The sequence below is a fragment of the Dendropsophus ebraccatus genome, chromosome 10, assembly GCF_027789765.1.
Source record: "Dendropsophus ebraccatus isolate aDenEbr1 chromosome 10, aDenEbr1.pat, whole genome shotgun sequence".
Lineage (NCBI taxonomy): Eukaryota > Metazoa > Chordata > Amphibia > Anura > Hylidae > Dendropsophus > Dendropsophus ebraccatus.
Genome location: NC_091463.1, coordinates 28322197 through 28344121, shown reverse-complemented (window position 1 = coordinate 28344121; position 21925 = coordinate 28322197). Strand labels below are relative to the sequence as shown.

The 21925-nt window shown below is 42.2% G+C and overlaps 1 protein-coding gene across 2 annotated transcripts in view; it reads right to left on the bottom strand.

Moving 5' to 3' along the window:
* Positions 1–1763: 1763 nt before the first annotated feature.
* Positions 1764–21925, bottom strand: part of NEK6 (NIMA related kinase 6) — a 140796-nt gene continuing 120634 nt past the window's right edge. For both annotated transcript variants that reach the window (XM_069943870.1, XM_069943871.1), the window contains 2 exons: positions 14112–14225; positions 1764–2405 (listed from right to left, as the gene is read on the bottom strand). In XM_069943870.1, the coding sequence (XP_069799971.1) occupies positions 2295–2405; positions 14112–14225 (225 nt within the window). In that variant the 3' untranslated portion in view covers positions 1764–2294. The remainder of the gene's footprint in view (positions 2406–14111; positions 14226–21925) is intronic.

Genomic DNA, 21925 nt, shown 5'->3' with positions numbered 1-21925 from the left:
TTTTTTTAACAGACATTTCTGATGTGACATCTGTAAAAAACATGGATCCCAAAAGACTTCTAGTAGTAATCACTACTTTTTTTTTTTTTTTTTTTACGGAATGGATTACAGATCAAAATTAACATGGACTGTATAAATGCCCAATATAAATCAATGTGCTCAAAGTTGAACTGTAATTATGGACAATTTATGGGACGTGTGAATAAGGCCTAAGCTGATTCATGATCAGATCTACTTTTTCTAGTGAAAGTTTAACCAGATTGGAAAAACACTGCACGAGACTTTACTTTCTGTTGTCTGAATAGACATGCAAGGTGCAATCCCAATGACTATGAGATCTGCTCTGGTATCTAGTTCCCCCAGTTTATTACTTCCACAATGGAGGAAAACTGGGCTGGATATATAGAAACAAGGCCTTAGAATTTCCTTCAGTAAAGAGGCCGATGCTTGTAAGATAAAACTGTAAAGAACCAAAAAGGAAACTTTATTTTTTTTAAATAAAGACCAAAGGATATGTCTCTTGCGCCAGAAGCTCAAAGAAAGGATTTATATATGCTCATATGCTTTTAAATGAGGTTATCCAGCATAAAGTCATTATTTTAAATCAGTGTATCTGGGAGCATCACCTTTTAACTGTGTCAAACTCACGGCCCTCCACCTGTTGCAAAACTATTCCCATCATGCCTTGGCAACCAAATCTTTAACTGATGGGAATTGTAGTTTTGCAACAGTTGGAGGTCCGCAGTTTGACACCCCTTCTCTAACTGATGAGCTTGTGGCATTCTTCAGAGCAGCTGAAACAATGATACTATTACTATTTAAGACAGGGATGGGGGGAACCTTTAGCTGTCCAGGCATGATGGGAATTGTAGTTTTGCAACTGCTGGAGGGCTGAAGGTTCCCCATCCCTGATTTAAGAGATCAATGATTGAAGAAACTGAGAAAAATAAATTTGTTGGAGACTTCCCAAGTTTTTGAAGTGCGGACTACCACCGCATTCACATCTCTGCTGCTAATCAAGCAGGAATGGGTATGGTGGCATTCCAGCTTGGTACACTTCAGAAACGTGGAACACCTCTTTGACACTTTGTTCTGGAAGCACAGACTGATATATAATAGGTAACGTGTCTCCTTGACCTAACAGCGTCAGCAGCTTGGAACCTAAATTGTAGCGGACAGATTCCCTTTAACTCATCAGGAAACTGGGAAATGTAATAGAGGCAGAAGCTCTTCAGGCATAGGGTACAGTAATCTACTGTCACCAGGATTCTGTCATCTTGTGAGAAAACCCTTTCCAGGAACAATACAAAGTATGAAGTATTTGTTTATTAGCAAAGTCTTGTTTTTCCAGCCTTTAAAATAACAGCTTGAATAAGCAACATGTTATAAACATTAGAGCAGATACTGTAACAGCAAGTCTTTACAAGCCTATTTGACGATCTGTGATTCTCTAAGCCTGCTGGGATTTACAGTTCATCGGTAGCTTGACACATCACCAGGAGTTTGAACTTTCTACCTATTGAAGGAATCACTCATTGCTTAGTGATCCATTCACATTCCTCATTTCTGAGCATTCACTACAGGGTTAACACTGCTTCTATAGTAAAGTCTGACAAATGTTTTTGTTTTTTTTTTAAATGAAATGCAAAGCTACTGTGACCTTTGAGCACAGGGTGCCATATGCAAAAGAAAGTCAATGGCACGGTTATTACATAAGAACGGTTATTTCTCTCTCTCCCCCCCCCCCCCCCCCCCCCCCCCCGAAGAAAAAAAAAATATAGCAAATTTAATTATTCAGAAATTGAGTTTACATCTAAAAGGTTATTCACTAATAATCTGCAAAAATAGTATAATTCATACACTTATCCTAAATCCAGTAACCCAGGAGCTGGAAAGTGAACTACAGCAAATGGGTTCATGAAACTACACAACCTAAAAAAGTCTCTATACACTAGAACAAGTTCACTGGGGGAGGAGGAATTATAATGTTCACATTCTATCTTATATTTGGGTACTTCTTGAATGCACCTAACCTAAATCACACAAAACTCTTGATAGGTTCTATGTCTGCAATATTACTTCTACTATCCATTATATATGAGTTTGTTTTCTCCCGGAATTGTCACCTGAGTCCTGGCCTACAAAATCCTTTATAGCCAGGCCAGCCACACCATTGAAGAGACTGCTCTGGATGGATCTTCTAGAGCCTCTGCTTCTTGCAAGAAGTGTTTTTTTTTTTTTTCATAATAAGTAAGGCATATGGGGTCTTCCTTGACAAGGTAGACTCTTGGTTTTCATGTGCTTGACGTCCACACATGCATCTGTTTTGCTATTTGATGAACATAGCCAATATCTGGCCTTTGGTCTGGATCTGGATAAATGCACATGCTGACCAGTTCCCGTAACTGCAAATAAAGGGAAACGAGAATATTAGCTGTAAGACATTTCATGGATGGTGCATTGTTTTTGGCAATCATCCTCAACAGAAATGGAGAAAGAAGAAAAAAAACAAACAGGTTTTTCCATGGGTGTATAAGCAAGAAGAATTAGACCCAGTTGTCAAATAGCAACGAAGCTTACATGCCCCATTTGGCATCTATGGAAGTCAGAGGAGCTCGGAACTAGAGTTAATCGAACCTCGGGAAATCTACGTTCAGTTGAACTCTAACATTCACAAACCTGCCGCATTTGATTGCTGATGCCTTCCCGGTCCATGGGGAAGGAAGAGAATGCCCAGGTACCGCCTGGAATTCCGCCTAAGCTGAATACCGGAATTCCAGGCGGTAACTGGGCATTTTCCTCCTTCACCACGGACCGGGAAGGCATCAGCAATCAAACGTGGCAGGTTTGTGAATGTTCAAGTTCGATTGAACCTAGAATTTCCCGAGGTTCGATCAACTCTACTCTGAACCAGCCATTCCATAGACTACCTAGATAGCTATATATGAATTGTTACCATGATCCTTAATCACACATTAGGAAAAAGAAAATGAAAAAAAAAAATACCAGTGATGAGTTCTTTCCAATGCTGTTCTAATTTGGCTCTGTGTGTAGACATGTCTCTAGAACATCCTCTGCATGCCAGTCAGGTCTTAAGGCACAGCCTCCAGCAAGCAATCACCTCTCATTACTTAAAGACGACTACACTGCCAATTATTTTAAGGTGATGCCCATTGTCCACACTGACTAAACCAACTCAATTGTTATGATCGAAAGTTTTGGTCCTGGCAACTTTTCTTTGCACTTTTAGGTTTTGGTATCGAAAGAGATGTTGGGCAGGATTTACTGCTTTGTCCTTAAAACTATACATTTATATAAAAAAAATAGTTTCAAAATACGCTTTGATAGGGGAACATAATAGTCTTAGTGTGTTTGTTGTTGTCGTAACTAAGGGATTTATTATGACAGATTATATGACCACCTCTAGGATTCAAGTTTTCTATACCTAACCAACCAGATTCATGACCTTCACAAATTTATTGGTCCTAGATCTCCATAAAATAATAAGTCCAGCCAATGACAGAAATCCTTTTACTCTAATAAGGGCTATTTGATTTATTTTAATCATTTACCAAAACATGTCAAAAGTTTTGATTGGTTGGGGATTAAATTCTCAACCCGCCCCCCACTAATCATTAGGACAAGGCAGGAACCGTACCACACTAACGCCCTATTCACACATCCTGTTCCTGTTCGCAATTGTGGATCCGCAGAAAAATAGGACCAATGTATTTCAATGGACCCATACACACATCCGTGTTGTGTACTGGGCTGCAATTCGTTCTGCAAAAAAAAATAAAAAAAAGGACAGGCCCTAGTACGGACAGTAACTGACACACCCAATACAACTCTATGGAGTCCGTATTTTTTTACGGATGCAATAAGGACTGAATTTGCGGATTGTTACTGACTGAAATTTGCGGATTGGAAAAATATACTGACGTGTGAATAAGGCATAAGGAATCTCCAACCTGTTGCAGAAGACTTATGAAATCAGGAAGTGAAGTGCACAGCCATGATTCTTCTGATGAGCGAGGGTGTCCTAGCCATTATTCAAACCTTGGCCAAAAAAAACTTTTATAACTTCACAAAACGTTTGTTAAATGATGGACACTTTAAAGACATTTCCACCTTTTATCTTCATATTGTTATGTCCGCATAGTGTTATGTCCGCAATTCTATGCAGTTTCATAGTTGCAGAGGCATAGATGTAAAAAAATAACATGCTGGCTTTCTGTAGCCAACACTAGGGGGAGCTAACTACAAGGTTGATCACTAGTTAGCACTGTTGCCTTGCAGTGTTGGGGTCCTGGGTTCTGGTTCTACCAGAAGCCACAGGAACTAGAGGGACTGGGCTCATGGAAAGATTGAGAGGATTCTGGACTACTACTAAAGGTTGTGTTAGCTGCCAGGCTGAAGCTCTTTCAGCTGCCAACTATGCCTCCTGCCTTCTATATACACAAATGATAAACTATATTTATTTTTAGACGTAGGGAGGATAATAATCATGGGGCTAATGGACTGGGTATGTGAAGTCCAGCCCCCAATCACCACATAGGATGAACTCCAGTAAAAGGGGGAACAAGGAAAATTATTAAGGAAAAATAATGTGTAACACAGAAACCTGATCTACACAATATCCCATTATTCACTAGATTCCCTTTAAGCGAGCCCTGTACTCAGTCACACTGTGCAGTTAATAATGCAGGCAGTGTCCAAAACTGTATTCGAGAGGTTCATACATCACTCATTTACTGATGTCAATATATGTATCGCTATAAAAAGATCCCATTGTTTGAAAGGGAATTAGATGGAGTCTCTTTGTATGCGGCTCTGATCCTGCAGCCGGATGATTGATCTACTGCCCGCCATAATCTGCTATTGTGTTAACAAACTACTCATCGCACCCATTATACTGTATTATAAGTGTTTTCCCTGTGCTGTCATTGGAAATTTTCCTTGAACTTTACTTTGCCTGTTCTTATTACTAATGGGTTTTACCTAAGCTAAAAAGACATGGATTATGCTACCTCACCTATTCAACATTTCTTCAAAAAAAACCTCTGCAGGCTGTATGTGGTATTGCGACTTATCCTTATTCATGTAAAAGGGGCCATGCTTTAAGACCAATCAGAGCCTATAAATGAGTATAGGCTAAAGCAGCCATGTGTTTTACCTTGTACAATCTCTTTTTATCCAGAGAAAAAGATGACTGTTATACATAGCCATGTCACAACTTAAAGGGGTTGGCCACTTTATAGTAAAATTGCTCAGTGTACAGCATTAGTAAATGTATTAACAGTAGCTCTCTGTGTACCTTATAGAGCTATAATCAAACTCCCCTCCTCCAGGCTGGGCTGCCCTGCTCTGTAGTGAGTCTGTCCATAAGATGGCCGACATGGAGGAGCATGTGACCATGCCCCGCCCCCCAGTGTCCACTAAAGTCATATACAGGCTCAGTGGTGGACACTGGGGGGTGAGGCATGGTCACATGCTCCTCTATGTCGGCCATCTTATGGACAGACTCACCACAGAGTAGGACACCACAGCCTGGAGGAGAGATGAGGTACACATGGAGCTGCTGTCAGTAAGTGCTGTGAGTTCAGTTACTAATACTGTATACTAACAATTTTACTATAAAGTGGTCAAAAGTTCCATGTTGCCAATTCTAAGAAATAGTAACTACAAAGTTTTCGCCTTCTGGCTTTACAAATCAGTATTGTAGATCTCAGTATCCCGTAATGTTCATATACACACTGCTATTAAAATAGGAGTATATACTAAAGTACCTAGAAAACAGAAGGGCATAAAGGATCTGCAGCTAATATCATGTCGCCAGATACCCCTTTGTAGGTCTTGTAAAGTCCAGGCTACGACCCACTGCACTAAGGCACCTTACACAATATTAAGCAGGCGGTGATATTAATATGACTGATGGTGTACATAAAATTGGACATCTGTTATACTATGGAGAAAATCACTAATGCAGCCTCTCTCGCTGTTATGCGCAGGCACTAGAGAATTGTTAGCACGCACAATTCATGGTAAGAACAATAAAATAACATTGGGCTTCATACCAACACAATTACTATTTCTCTCTTCTAGGAAATATATTACATTTGTTATCTTTAGCTTACTCATCATACACTTTATTAAAAATGTTTGTAAAGGGAAAAAAAACTCAGACCCTGTGATAGCTCATACTCCCTCAAGATCACTACCTTTTCATTATTTAATTGCCTGGCTCCGGACTGCGGCCCAATAATGGCAAATCAATGGCATTACAGCTAAAAGAGCAATTTTCTTAGTTCTACCCTGGTTTGTAACACTGGAAGCATTTAATATTTTATCACACATAATGAACACGATTGGTGTGCATGAAAACAGAATTACTGCTGGAGTGAACCAGGAGGAAAGATGCCGCTTTAGTCAGGATCTTTATGAGGTTGCACAGGATCAGGACTCTGGGGAACGAGTGAGTTGATCAGCAACACACCGCGCTCCGCTCTGCTCTCTCAGGGGGGACACAGAGAGACGAGGGGAAAAAAAAACAACATTCACACATGATCAATTGGAAATATTCGCTGTGAGCTTGGAAAAAAAAAAAAATGAGGCCGGATAGCTGATATTTCCCTGGATCATTGACGTCTGTTACAGGCCAAGGAATGTCCATTGAGCCGCATGATAGTGGCGGTTTGATAATTGATTGCGATATTGATTCACCGTTCGGAGATGTTCATGGCCGGAATGTACATGGAGATGAATAGTGGGGCAGACAGGTTTCAGTGACATTCAATAACCCTGTCAATTACTGCCCAATGTGTTTCTGGCTTATAAAGGGCTTATAAAGCAGCATGGCGTTGACCGGAGGGGCATACAAGGGGTCCAGGGGTCAGTCTCTTGCCAATAATCTACTGTGATCAATATGTCTGTGTTACTAAGAATTCACACTCAAAATCTAAGTTACCAATGAGACATCTGTAAATGATGACATATAGCTGTAATAACCTTCATACACTGAAAAGGCTTTTTATATTAATATATATCTATATGTCACAGATATCAGATCTGGGTATATTTTTAGCTTTTGCTGTTTTGGCACCATTTAGGGATTAAATCATTTAATTAAAAAAGCCACATAGAATTATGGTGGAGATTGGTTTTATATCATTTTGCTTTTATTATTGTTTTGTTCACCATTGGTTGGTATGGGAAACAGACTGTAGCTTTATATTTCCAACCTACGTTATATGGTCAGCTATTTTTTTGAATTTCTATTAACTGCAGGGCAAATGTATGGCTGAATGGAAAGTCAAGGAGCTGGTCCTGCGATCTCAGCTGTCCTTATAGAAAGGTCATGAGATAGCCCCCTTAAAAGTCCAAAATGCAGTAATATGCAAAAGAAGAGCCTGTGGAGCCTTATTTAAGAGTCTCAAAACACAGGACTAGCCAGATATCCCTCCGGGAAGGACTCAGTCAAGGGGTGGCTCCTGTAGGGAAACCACCAAAACCAACATACAAGGGAAAAACCAATCCCAGGTATCCATCCACATACAGGTGCTTCGGGGTGTTGCCCCTCATCAGTGTGGAGCAGGATTCTGGCTAGGTGGGAGCAATGCCTAGTAGAGCTATAAGAGAAACAGATCACTGATCTCAGGGAGACCAGCCAAACGATAACACTGCCGGATGCTGCTTAAAGAGGATGTACCACCTGGTACATCCTCTTTAACCTGAACCCACTGATCGAACGGCAGCAGCACGGGGAAGCCGCGGTCCGTTTCCCGTGCACGGCGCCGTTCTATGCACCGGAACCGGCCGATGCTCAAGCACTGGAGGCCGACCGGGCCGCCCCCAGTGGTAGGGAATTCCCTCCCCTGTATGACACGGCTCCCTTAGAATGAATGGAGTCGCGTCATAGAGGGGAGGGAATTCCCTCCCACTTGAGGCGGCCCGTTCGGCCTCCAGTGCTTGAGCATCGGCCGGGACGGTGCATAGAACGGCGCCGCGCACCAGTACTGGGCCTCGGTCCGAAAAACGGACCACGGAACCGGCTTCCCTGTGCCGGCGCCGTTCAATCCGTGGCTTCAGGTTAAAGAGGATGTACCTGGTGGTACATCCTCTTTAAAGAGCTCAATGCAGTGAAATACTAGGTGCATTGCCCCCTGGGAAACATGAATATGCAAAAGAAGAGCCCGTGAAGCCTCATTTAAGTCATTTGAGTCTCAAAATACAGGACTAGCCAGATATCCCTCTGGGAAGGACCCAGCCAAGGGGTGGCTCCTGTAGGGAAACCACCATATTAAGTGGCCCTATAAGTCAATGTAATGAAAAGGGAAAAACAAAAGCAAAATGCAGTAAGGCCTTGGTCAGCAACCCATCAATTACAAAAAGAAGTGATCAGATCCGAGTAGATCAGTAGAACGGAAAAAGTAAATTTTAACTTTCATCCTAGGAACATAGAAAGTCTTGAGACAACAGCTCTGTGCCCCTGCTGTTGAAAACCTCAAGAAGTGTGATTACGTCAACATGCCTGGCTGGGCTACCTGGCAGACTGATAAGACTACAGGCCAGACATGGAAACAGGGTTAGGAGAGTATTTTTAGTTTTTATTTATTTTATACACAGGGTATGGCCCTCTGCTTCAGGGCACTACTACATCATAGAGACATTGGTACAATGATTTTGTAGACACTATGACAAAGGTCATTATCTGAGAACAATTATTTGTGGTTTGCTCTATGTGGCAAGTGTCAAAGTGGTCTGGGTTGAATGTATGTCCTGTAGTAATATCCATTCCGTCTCTGTATCTAATCAGTGCCATGTTCTCCTGTATGTTCTGTAGACCTTCTCAAACATAGGTCCCAGTGTCAACCACTACCCTCCATAGCTATGTCAGTGCCTTTCTCCAGCAATGACTTTTTGCCATTTTCTACTGTATGGAAATTAGGTCAAGAGAGACAATATGCACTGCCTACCAACAGTCCTGGACTGACAATTAGGCGTTTTCTATTAGGGTGGAGTTTGCAGAAGATTTAATTCAACTTCCATAGTTAGAATTTCATGATAAAAACTAAAATTAATTGGAAACTCAACCATCTAATCCTGACACCATAAAATACAGGTGGGTATATGAAGCCAAAGATATTCCATAACCACCAGTAAAATATCCACTAACCCCTTTTACAATCCTATATATTATAATCATCCCATCATTACCCTAAACCCTGGTGGTATACCCATTAACCGTCTAAAATAATCGTTTTTAGCCCCACCTTTACTAGATTTTAATATTCCGGATAGCTCCAGACAGGTTTTCCATGGGCTCCAACACATGAAAATACAGCGGCTGTCCCTGCAAAGAGCTGAATCAAAGTGCTGGTGGTACTAACATATATCCCAACACTGGATAAGATCAAGGGATCCACTGTTTGTGTGTGTGTGTGTATGTATATATATATATATATATATATATATATATATAGTGGTAACTTGGTTTAAGAGCTCACAGTTTTTCAAAATTGTGACTTGGTTTAAGAGCATTGTTTTGGTTTAAGAGCTCCCTGTACTGGTTGGAAGCGCGGGTGGAGGAGGGGCATGGTCTGCATAGTGGGGTCTACACCTCTGTACTCTGACCCAGGAAGTCTCCCTCACCTTCCAAACCATAGCAGATCCACTTCAGGCTGGGGCTTGCATCAGGGGACAGGACTGTGGAGGTAATCTCTCTACAGCTGTAACCCCTCTCTCCCCGGACAGAGAGCGCTGCATGTATGAGCCCACATCTGCCCTGCTCATTCCTTCATGCTCCCTGCAGTCTCTGTCAGCCCTTGGGTTTCCCATCCTCTCCATTACTGTATAGTAACTTATAATATCACATATTCTGCTGTTGCTAAATGTTTGTTTCATTTGTTTTACATGTTATTCAGAATAATAAATCATTATTTTTGGGGTGTGGAACCAATTGTCTGCATTTCTATGATTTCTTATGGGAAAATTTGCTTTGGTTTAAGAGTGGATTTGGATTACAAGCAATTATGCTCGTAATCCAAGGCACCAGTGTGTGTGAGTGTGTGTATATATGTGTGTGTGTGTGTATATATATATATTTTTTTTCAGCTAATTCAGTGCAACTCAAATTGGCAAGAACATCGTCAAACCCCTATACACTAAATACCTCTACAATCAGAATCTGAGGTTAAAATATAAATATAATATGAGAAATTGTCACATATTGATGGAACATTTGTACTAACCAACACCCCGGACTTCAACAATACTTTAATTTAACGGACAATGGACAACATATGAATACTTTCTAACCCCATTCGTCTTTGCTGGGCTAAGACAAAGCCTTGTATACACGACATAGCTCCAGCATGTTCTATACACTCAATAGAAAGAACAAAAGACACAGGGTAATAAACAAGTAAGCACAATATACAGCATGGCCGCCTCAAATATCTGCAAAAAAATCCCCAAACTGCAGAATGCAATGTGCCCCCAGAGGTTATGTGTAAAAGCCGGATTGTAGCACACTCTGGGGTAGTTTGAGGAGGGATTATTTTTCATGAACCATTGTGGATACAAGAAGAGACCCCAGGAGAGCGCTTTGGATAGACATAGCACAAACCAGAATATAAATTAAGGCCAAGGATCAGCAGGTAGAAAGGGTCAGCTAGGGCCCGGCCATTCATTTTTAATCTATGTGCCGCTCTGTATTCTTTATGGAGGAGATTATCTCACGCCGAACCAAATCTCTGACAAAGAGAAGACGTGCTACTTTTACTGGCAGAAGCAGCATGTACAGACAGCTAAACCAGAGCCAAAGGGCTCGCCCTACGCACTCTCACTCTGGCGCTGTGCTAATAGTGCATGCACACCATCTGGAGCCGAGCTCTGGCTGAGCTGGTGCTTTGGAGCCTTAAACACTCCTTCGCACCCTCAGCTGTATCACTGTACTTACATGTGCTCTTTAGCTCTGCCAGAGGGAGGTGGACAGACAGTAATTGTACAGACAGGAAACACATCTGTCAACTTACACTAATTCCAGGAGCCAACAGGCAAATACTGAGCTGTGTGTCACAGGAGCGTGAAATACGGCGAGGGCACAGAGGCTCCGCACACACATGCTGGGCATCATGGAGCTTATGGAGGATCTAAATACTAGGACTCTGTGTAATAGGTTTATTTTATATAGGCCGATTCTCAACTACAACATTTCTACACACACACATATTATATATATATATATATATATATATATATATATATATATATATATGCAAACAGATGACAGTGATCACATTCGTCACGTGTAATGCCCCATTCACATCACAGTTTTATTCTACGCCTGCTGTATATTCAAACATATAACCTGATGTATCTATAGACCTTTATGAAGCGGAGGAAACTATAAAAAGCCTCAAACAGTGTATGCTTTCTTTACTGTATACCTTTATTATGTACTACCATGGCTTTCCCTACATCTTAAAGTAGACATGACATTTAACAATGATGTCTATTGAGAGTGTATGTAATATGTTTAACATATACATTTTACATATGAGCAACCAGCATGGCTGCTCACAGCATACGCTGTATGTGCACATGTTCTATATATGTGTACTGCATATATCTGACCTGCTGTATGTATATACGATGATGTGAATGAGGCCTTAGGCTGGGTTTACACTGTTTTAATGTACATATTCTTATACTTTGGTATGTTACGTTAAATTCTGCAAACTCTGTTTCCCATTGACTTACAAAACATAAAAAAGTAATGAAACACAAACACACACATATATTATACACATATATATATATATATATATATATATATATTATATATATATATATATATATTTTATATATATACACACACACATACACACACAATATATACACAGTGTATATATATATATATATATATATATATATATATATATATATATATATATACAGGGCTCCAGACTAAAAAATTTACCTAGGAGCCAATGGCTCCTAACCTGAAAAATTTAGGCGCCAAATAGAATATTTGGTCGCCAACATTTTAAACTATGTAAAATTAATGTTATGTTAAATGGGACTTACTGTGTGCAGAGGCCGCAGCCTCCTCCTCCTCCTTTAGATTCTTTCTTTTCTTAGTTTGAAAACGTTCAACATGGAAACTTGCAACTTGACAACCATATACAGTCTGACTCAGTACTTCAGCTTCACTTGGCTAGCCTATTAATGAGGCTTACTCTTCTGAACTTGAACTTAAAGGGAACCTGTCGACCCCCGTGCCGGGGTGACAGGCTCCCAACCCCCCTATATTCACCTCATGGCGCCGGGTCCCGCTTCTGAAGATGGTCGGGTCACGGAGATCTCAGCCGCTGCAGCCCGGCGTGCGCTGAGAGATGAGTCCAACGCCCATAGAGAATGACGGGAGAGTCCAGCGCTCCGTCATTCTCTATGAGCGTTGGACTCATCTCTCAGTGTGCGCGCCGGGCTGCAGCGGCTGAGATCTCCGTGACCTGACCACCTCCAGAAGCGGGACCCGGCGCGATGAGGTGAGTATAGGGGGCTCTAACGGGGGGTTGGGAGCCTGTCACCCCGTCACGGGGGGTGACAGGTTCCCTTTAAAAGCTTGCAACAGTCTATACATACCGAGCTAGACTTATGACTGCAGCCATAGTGACCCCCCACAAGATGTGTATATAAATAGATATATCTCTCACCTAGTGACTAATGCAAGTGACCCCCTACAATACAGACACCTGAGGGGCCCTGATAATAATAATTGTGCATATATCTATCTCCCAGTGTCTGCAGCCAGTTTGCCCTACACTTATAGATGGCCCCCTCCCCTTATAGATGACCCCCTCTACCCCCATTATAGATGCCCCCTCCTCCCCCCCATTATAGATACCCCCTCTTCTCCCCCCCATTATAGATACCCCCTCTTCTCCCCCCCATTATAGATACCCCCTCTTCTCCCCCCATTATAGATGCCCCCTCTTCTCCCCCCATTATAGATACCCCCTCACCTTATAGATTCCCCCTCTCCCCCCCCCATTATAGATGCCCCCTCTTCTCCCCCCCTTATAGATGGCCCCCTCTCCCCCCATTATAGATGCCCCCCTCTCCCCCCATTATAGATGCCCCCCTCTCCCCCCATTATAGATGCCCCCCCTTCTCTTCTACCCCCATTATAGATGCCCCCCCCTTTCCTCTATGCTAAGCAATATTTAAAAAAAAACAAACACACAAACTCACCTGACAACCCGCTCCCCCGGCGATCCTCTTCTTCTTCGGACGCTGTCCCCGGCGGATGCGCGGCTGCCGGGGGTGTCCCGTCCTATCCCCGGCAGCGCGGCGCATCAGTGAGCTCCTGTACGCCGGGGCTGTGACTTCTGACACAGGAAGCGTCTCTGACGCGCGCTTCCTGTGCCGGAAGTCAGGGCCCCAGGCAGCTCACTGATGCGCCGCGCTGCCGGGGATAGGATGGGACACCCCCGGCAGCCGCGCATCTTAAAGAGACAGCGCGCCGCCGCCGGGGCCAGTCGCAAATGGCGCCCAGATTAATAAATCTGGGCGCCATTTGCAAAAAGTCAGTCGCATTGGCGACCATTTTGGTCGCCATCTGGAGCCCTGATATATATATATATATATACACACACACACATACTGTATATTAGTGTTACAGACTACTATGCTATAGTATATGAATTAAACCTAAACCAGTGATACAAACCTAAATATTCAATTTGTCTTTATGACATCATAGACATCAATGTATACATTACATATATGGTACTTTTTTTTAAAGAATAAAACCTGCTTGTAAAACGTAACCACAGAAAGAAGCTATACTCAGGAAGCTGAGCAATGGCGATAAGTGGAAGGCATTTGTTGTTTGACGTTAAGCGCCTCTAATATCGCTGACGCAGCCATTTATGCCGTTTTATGCTTTGGTTTCAAAGCAAACCATCTACACACTGTAGACAGCACTACAATACCCAGAGACAACACATCAATAACAATTATAGGTGGTGGATAGGAGAGGCAGACAGACTGACAGATGCCAGGTGATCTCTCTGTATGGGGGGATGAAAGGAATCCTTACTTACTTTTTCGGAGTAGTGTTCTTTGGGCAGGGGAGGATATTCACACTGTTCTATCTTCTGACACAGAGAAAACAAGTTCATTTTGTCGCCATAGAAAGGACTCTGAAGTGCTGCCATCTGCGAGGGAAAAGGTGAAACTCTCATTACACATCTAATCAGACATATGAAAGGTATTTAAGAAGGCGTAATAACAACATTACCTGCCATTCATAAAAAGAGAACACATGAAAGAGGCAGCGAAGACGCCAGAACGTGCGTCACCGCCGCTTGGGGTCTTTTTGGACCATATTAGGACTGTAATTATAAAATTCTACATACTTAGAACATAGTAGTGATTGGTTGGAAGGAAGTTATAAATCACGGATGCGCTGTGGGTCTGCTCCGGACCTCAGACAGTGGATTATTCTATATATACGTATAGACACTCGATAAATAAATGAAAGCACAGTCTGAGAGTCTACAGTAAATCCACAGTGAATCCATGATTTATAACTCGCATGGTTTCTCCAGGACTGTGTAACAAAAGCCTTATTATAGCAGTATATGACGAGTCCACACAGAGGTGAAGCCTGAAGTTTCTGAGTCCAGATAAAAACTTGTATGGCACCCCCAGCAGCCATCATGTGTCATTTATAGGACTGGTGTGCGCTCATATGCCACTAGGGTCTTTGGGGCCCCTCAAGCGGCAAGGTGCAACTGAGAATATATGATACTATATGCAGCAATTTAATCTCAATCCCTGGGACTGTGGCTACATGTAAGACTGCCCCTGGACACAGAATACATTACATAGAGAACTCAGGGAGGACGCCTCTAAACTATAACTAAAAAGTCTTTCGCGTGCCTCGTAACATCACCTGTAGGTTTCTCCTTTTCATGTCCCTTGAAGTAACTGTTCAAGAATGTACATGGCCTCATTAGGGACATATGGATGGGATCCCCCATGCATGCCATGCCTAAGACTTTGTTCACGTCAGATTTGCTTGTTGGCTCCAGGAATTTTGATTCTAATGGACAGCATGGCGGCTTAGTGGTTGAAAGTTTGCTGGGTCCTGGGTGCATATCCAACTGATGATCTTTCATTGTTTTTGTTTCCTCCCTGGTAGGTTAGCTAACTCTGAATTTGGCATGCCTATAAAAGATAGTGAGCCAAAGAACCTCCTCTCCACTGATCAGGTGCATCGGCACAGGTCACCCTATGGACTGAGGTATATTAGGTTTATTTCAAACTATAAAATCTTTACGCATTTCAAGGCCGGCCTGGCCTCGTCCTCAGGAGCTGGGAAACTTTATTGGAGACAGGGACTAATGATGGTGTTGTGGGATATGTTGGGCTACAGATCCTACATCAATAGTAAATTTGGTGGTCCCTACTTAGAGTTGAGCAAATTTACAGTAATAACAAAACAAATTTGTTTGTTAGCTTAGGAGTCGGCTCATCAGCCTGCTGCCTTGGACGCTCCATGCTGCTCCTTCCCGGGTGCCTGAAAAAACTGGATCAAGTCCTGGGACTTGATCCAGCTTTTCCCAACACCTGAAAAGGAGCGCACCGATAAGCCGACTGCCAAGCTAATAAAGCGATTCGCTTTCTTATTACTGTAAATTCACTCATCTCTAGCCCTTTTATAAGTGAATGGCATCTGCCATGACTGGTTTAAGAATGGATACAAAACTCCTATATAAAGGGAAGTCAAGATGCTAGTGTGACACCAATAGGCCACTGAACTCTGTGTCTTCTTAAAGGGTGCTGACCACAGTAATAGTAAACAGATACTCAATTATTCGTTTCAGTCCAGGCTTGGACCTTAACTGATGTTAATAAAAGATGGAATCACAGATGGGCGCACAGACCATGTTCACAACAGTGCCTCTGACTTCTATGATGTCCTTCTATACGAATGGTAATCTGAAGGTTTATGCCCGGATGATAACATCATATACATAAAGGGTTTTTTCCCCCCAAGATTACACTTTATACCCGATCCACAGAGAGGGTAAAACCAGCCAATCTGTGGGATCTGACCACTGGGACCCTAGCTGATTATAACATAAGTCAATTGTACCCTAAGTGCGTCTGATCACCACTACATGCTAAACTTGGAAATGTTTGGCATTCCCATAGACAGTGAATGGAGCATTAGCGGAGCATGTCTGTTGCCAATCTATTCACTGTGGAGACAAATGACTTAATGTCTTGTGGTTGGTGAAGATGGGGATACGATATCTTGGAATAACACTTTCAGGTGAACAACCTATGTCACTATCTAGAATAGCATTGCTACAATCAAATTCAGAATATTTTGAATTGTGTGTGTGTTTTGGTGGTGGTGTGCCAGAAATCCCCCATACCTTTTATTGTAGAACATGCCAGTACATACAAAACTGAATGAAGAGGAACTCAAGATGATCATAAAGAAGCAAAAAGAGCATAAAGGGATTTGAGTGAAACCTTCATAACATTCATTTCTTTCTTTTTAGTTTATATCTGTGAAGAGTGAAGAGTTTTTTTCCCCCTCTTTCTACCTTCTCTGTCCTGTGTGGCGGTGGCGCAGTAAGGGTTAATCTTGCCTCCAGGTTCACTAAGCAAGCAGCAGCATGTTCCCACTGTGTCCGACCCCTCACTGTGTCCCAGCTGCTTATTAAACCATTATGTGATTGGAGAGCTCCTTGTCACTGTCCTTCACTGTCACCCCCCAGCACCGAGCCGTTCTGCGGCCCATCCTAATGAGCTTATACTGGGTAATTGTTGATATTATCCTGTTTTGCTGTGAGCGGCGTGCGCTGCTCAGCTTGTTTCGGGGCCTTTTCTTGGCCGATGTTTAATGCCTCTCGTTAGGATTTTAATAAGGGATTATTTGATAATTATTCTGCCCTTCCGTCCTTAGGTTACATATTCTGTTCATTACTATGCATTGTGACATGGATACAATGCAGAATGAGTGTCCTTCCATGACAGACATTAAACCCCTATTGTGACAAAAGGAGGAAAGAGAAATCATTTCACGTCCACAAACACCATTAGTGGCACACACGCCATAAAGCTCGCTTTAACAACAAAAACTCCACTGAATTATTCACAATGTGCGAAACATACGCCGAGCGTTTCGACGAGCGTAAAATGCTGGCTATTGTGTTGTTATATGACTCAATCTTCGGCAGGCGAATAAACGTGGGGAAAAAATAGCACAGATTCCAAATTATGAACTTGTCGTATGGCCAACATCAATATTATCACCCTAATTCCACCTCCGCAATCCAAGAGAAATCCATCCCAAGGCTGTGTACACAGCAAATATAACGCTGCTGCAGATCTGCTTCTGAACACAAGAGGGCGGTGTAGTGCCCCTTCTATTCTTCTATGGGTTCCTCTGTTAAATTTCAGCCAAACGTGCATATGCAAGTGCATGGGTCTCCAGCTATTGAACAACTGCAACTCCAATCATGCCCAAGAGCCTAGCATTGTCAGGGTATGAAGGGAGTTGTAGTTTTGTAAAAGCTGGAGAACCACAAGGGAACACTGCAAAGCAGATAAATAAATATATATATATTTATTTATTTATTTATTAAGACAGATATATATCCAGCTTGATAAGCTTTTTCAATAATAAAGCACCGTGCAGAAACTTACATGCTTCAGAGCACCATTATAACACTTATCTGCTAGGATGAAAAAATTTCAAGAGTAAACTTTTTCCAATAAAAGTTTAACAGTAAGTCCCTTCATTCTGTGAACAAGCTGGAAAAAACAACTATGTATTATAGATCCAGAGGATGATATTACCTACCTTACCCAGAAAGTCAGATCCCCCTAGTTATCCTGTGATACAGAAGGTCGGGGGTGGGGGATAAAGCAGGAATGTTACTGCTTTTAAAGTGACAGTGGAAAAATACCAAAAACGGAATAACCAATATTGTTAATTTATATAAGAATAGTTAAATTGGTAAGCTCACTGAACTGATCTTTCTAGAGCTATAATGGGCCAAAGTCAGGGCCATGGCCGGAGTCAAAGTGAAGCCGAATTTTTGTCAGAAATCGAATACGGAATATTAACTGTTCATTAATTTCTATGAGGATCAGTGAAGCAGTGATCTTAAATCACCGATTTTCAGAGCTGTGCCAGGGATGGCCAAAACCAAACCAGAGCCAAAGCCAGGGTGTGACCAGATCTGTGCCAGGGATGGCCACAACCAAACTAGAGCAAAATCGAGTATGTGACCAGAGCCAAAGCCAGGGATGGCCACAACCAAATCCAGGGTGCGTCGACAGCCAAATCAAGAACGCATCCAGAGTCAAAGCCGGTGTGGGCCAAAAGACAGAACAGGCCCAGAGCCAAAGCAGGAGTGTGCCCAGAACCAAAGCAAGGGATATGCCAAGAACCAATGCAAGGTGGGCATGCCCAGTTTTCAGAAAGTCTACTGGAGACGTCTAATCATACTTAAATGAACTTTTCCTAAGAATTCCAGTAATAAAAATCTCTTATGAGTATGAAAGTGATTGTTGGTTTTATAGAGTTCTCTCATTCTGAATATCAGATGATCATTTTGGCTGCGTGTCCCCTTTAAAAGTCTTTTCCCACCAACACAAAAATGATATTTTTCTACCATATGCCATCACTCAGCGATCGGTAGGAGTCCAACTCATCTAGAATTACAAAAGCAAAATAAGCCAGAGCTAGTAAAACACAGCAGCTGATCTGGATTTTTCTTCCCTGCCGTCTTGGATTTACACTAAATGGTAAAATGGCCACTTCTAATAGTGATGGTGTAGCCATGCGCTGTACATTGCAGTAAATGTGCCCTCAATAAACTCTAATTTCAATGTATGTACACAAAACCAAATGTGACGTGTCTAAACTCTACACTGCAACCACAGTGGATTGTGCGCAGTCGGAAAGATTTCAGACCACATCAGGGTGAAGCTTTATAGTGTTTTTTTAATTCTTTTCCTTTGAAGATCTTGCACAGAACAATTCAGCAGTCCTGTGTAACAACATATTCTAACTGAGAGCCTCAGCTCTGCTACATCTGCACCACTCAGACATGATAATATCATCCACCGGCGTCATATACATATCCGCTGAAGGTGCTGAATGAGTGGCAGATTAAATGACGAGACCAGATGAATCCTCGTGTTTACTCTGCATATTATCCTAATCTTGAAAAGCTTTGGCTGCAGACTGGAATAGGTTGTGCCAAATTTTAATAGTGCCACATAGGATTTAAAAAGGGCCAGGGTCACAGAGAGAGTCTGGAGTACTGCAAGCCGTAGGAGAAGGGCAGACCGGGTGAACCATGTGGTTTTTCACATGCCATCTCATTTTCCATTTATATATGTCTGTGTGCTCACTGATGTGGGAGATTAAGACACAATGCGTGCTCAAGGAGTGGACTTTAATCCGTCTTGATCTTATAACTATTCTATGTTCAAGCAACAATCGCTATAAGTGACTATGGAAGCCCTAAGAGACGCGCGTTCGGTTTTAGCTTTCCAATCTATCGAATTTTATAACGTCTCATAAATCTGCAAGTGAAGGGGTTAATTAATATTACATCACACGGCGACACCACGAGCGCCAATTGTGCTTCTCTTTTAGAACAAAAGGCCCTAAATTTGCAAGGCTGCAAGACAAACTCAAGTCACAAATAGTCGGTCTTACATTTTCTTTGATCCGGCTGAACATAGTGACCTAAACCTCAACAAAGAAAGCCTCATAAATTCTGACTTTAATAGCGAAGTATTTAGAGTGGAGGAGAGAGAGACTTCAGGCGTTCTGTGTGGTTCCCTAATAAGAGTGCGTGATGCCGGATCGGGGCTACATTTTGACATTTTGATTAGAACAATTACTGCTGAACGGCCAGATACCTTAACATAAATGGGCCCACCACTCACCCGGCTGGTTAAGGGAAATTAGGAATGGCTGTGTTTTTGGCGTACAATGCCCGTCTTGTTAAGGCCAATAAAGGCATCGCTTGTGGCGAGACAAGGGAAAAACTTATTTTTATCTTGGCTGATTTATCTAGATGACAGACTCCCCCAAAATCTGAGATAACATGTCATACTAAGGAGTAGGGGGGGGGGGCACCATTAACATTTGCAACTGGCTGCGGAGCTTGTGGGAATGACAGGGAAACGTAATAATGTCTATTAGAGTGAAGCAGAGTAAAATCAAACATTGCTCTGTTCAGACACTAAAGAGGATTAACCCGGCAAATGCCACTGCTACTATTCTAGTAACCATTTAATGCAACCTGCATCCACCAGGCGTATAGTATATACATTACTAGAACGATCATCAATCCGAAGGAATCTAAAAGAAATTTAGGAGCCACGGAGATTGATTTTACTAATTAAGATCCCAAGATTAGTTTCTTATTATTAGATGCTCCTATAGAGTAAAAAATAAGAGGCTATGTGCTCTACATGCAGAAACAATAGGATGCATAGAGCTCCAGTGCAGATGTCCTTTCCTATTTAACAGGTCACCATCACTGTGCTTCATAGCAGGTAGCGTGGTACTAAAGACCCCTCAAACCCGCTGCCTCCCTGTAATCAGAGGAAGTAAGGGAGAATCAAAGAGAACCAGTCATCACTTTCATCCTGCGGCTTCTCCCCACCCCATCAGCCTAGATACAGTATATCTGTACTTGTTTGGTTATAGGTAATGATGAGTGGATCTCGAGCACGCTTGGTTTTGTATGGACCAGAGCGTGCTCAAGATTCACTCATCTCTAGTTATAGAGAGATCTATCAATAAAGGCTGATGGGACAGGGAGAGTCCCGCCCTGATGACTTGTGGTCTAGGCAGCATGAAAGTGATGACCGGGTTTTTGAGAATATTTAGCTGAGATAGTATTCTGGTCAGTATTTTTACCCCAAACCGAGAGTTGAATAGCTTAAAATTCTTACCAAAACACTATTTATGAATCTAACTTTATCCCCACACATTAAGAGGAGACCAACAAATATCAGCCCAAACTAGAGATGAGCAAACCTTGAGCACGCTAGGGTTTCGACCGTACTTGAGCATGTGGCATTTTATTACCGGCAGCTGAAGAGGTTGTAGGCAGCCCTAAGGCTGCCTGGAAAACATGGATACAGCCATAGGCCATGTCCATGTTTTCCAGGACTCCCTAGGGCTGATCCAGCTTCTTCAGCCACCGGTAACCAAATGCCACACGCTCGAGTTCGAATGAACCCGAGCGTGCTCAAGGTTTGCTCATCTCTCACCAAAACCACATCTAATAGGTTGATTAATTGTTTCTGATTTCAAAGCCCTCCGGTTACACAGACTTTTCTGGGCTCCCAGGCGGTTTGAAAGCAGAAGTCATTTGGCCAGACCAAACAAATCAATAGCTGATCTGTTAAATTTAGCTTTGGCCAAGGTTACTGTATCATAATAAGATATCTTCTCTGACTGGTTTTATGATGGTGGCTGTACAGGCGTGATATTCTCAATTGAATTTAATCTATTCAACTATATCTTATATATAACCTATTAAATTAGAGAGGAAATCTAATGGATAAAAAACTAAGTTCACATATTATTGTGCAAATTATTATTATTCATGTAATTATTCATTAATTCCCCAGACTCCCTAATGAGAAATATACTCAAGCAAGACCTGAGCTTTCTAGGCAGAATGCTAAAGATTTCAGGCAGCTGCCTAGCAACAGGTCTGACAGGCAGAGATGGCCAACCAGGATTTCCAGGCTCTTGTAAGCACTGGAGAGGATGCCGACTATACTATTGAAGTGCTTGTAGCACACATTGTTTGCACCAGCAGGTCTAGCATTCTGCGGGTAAAGATGGCAGCCA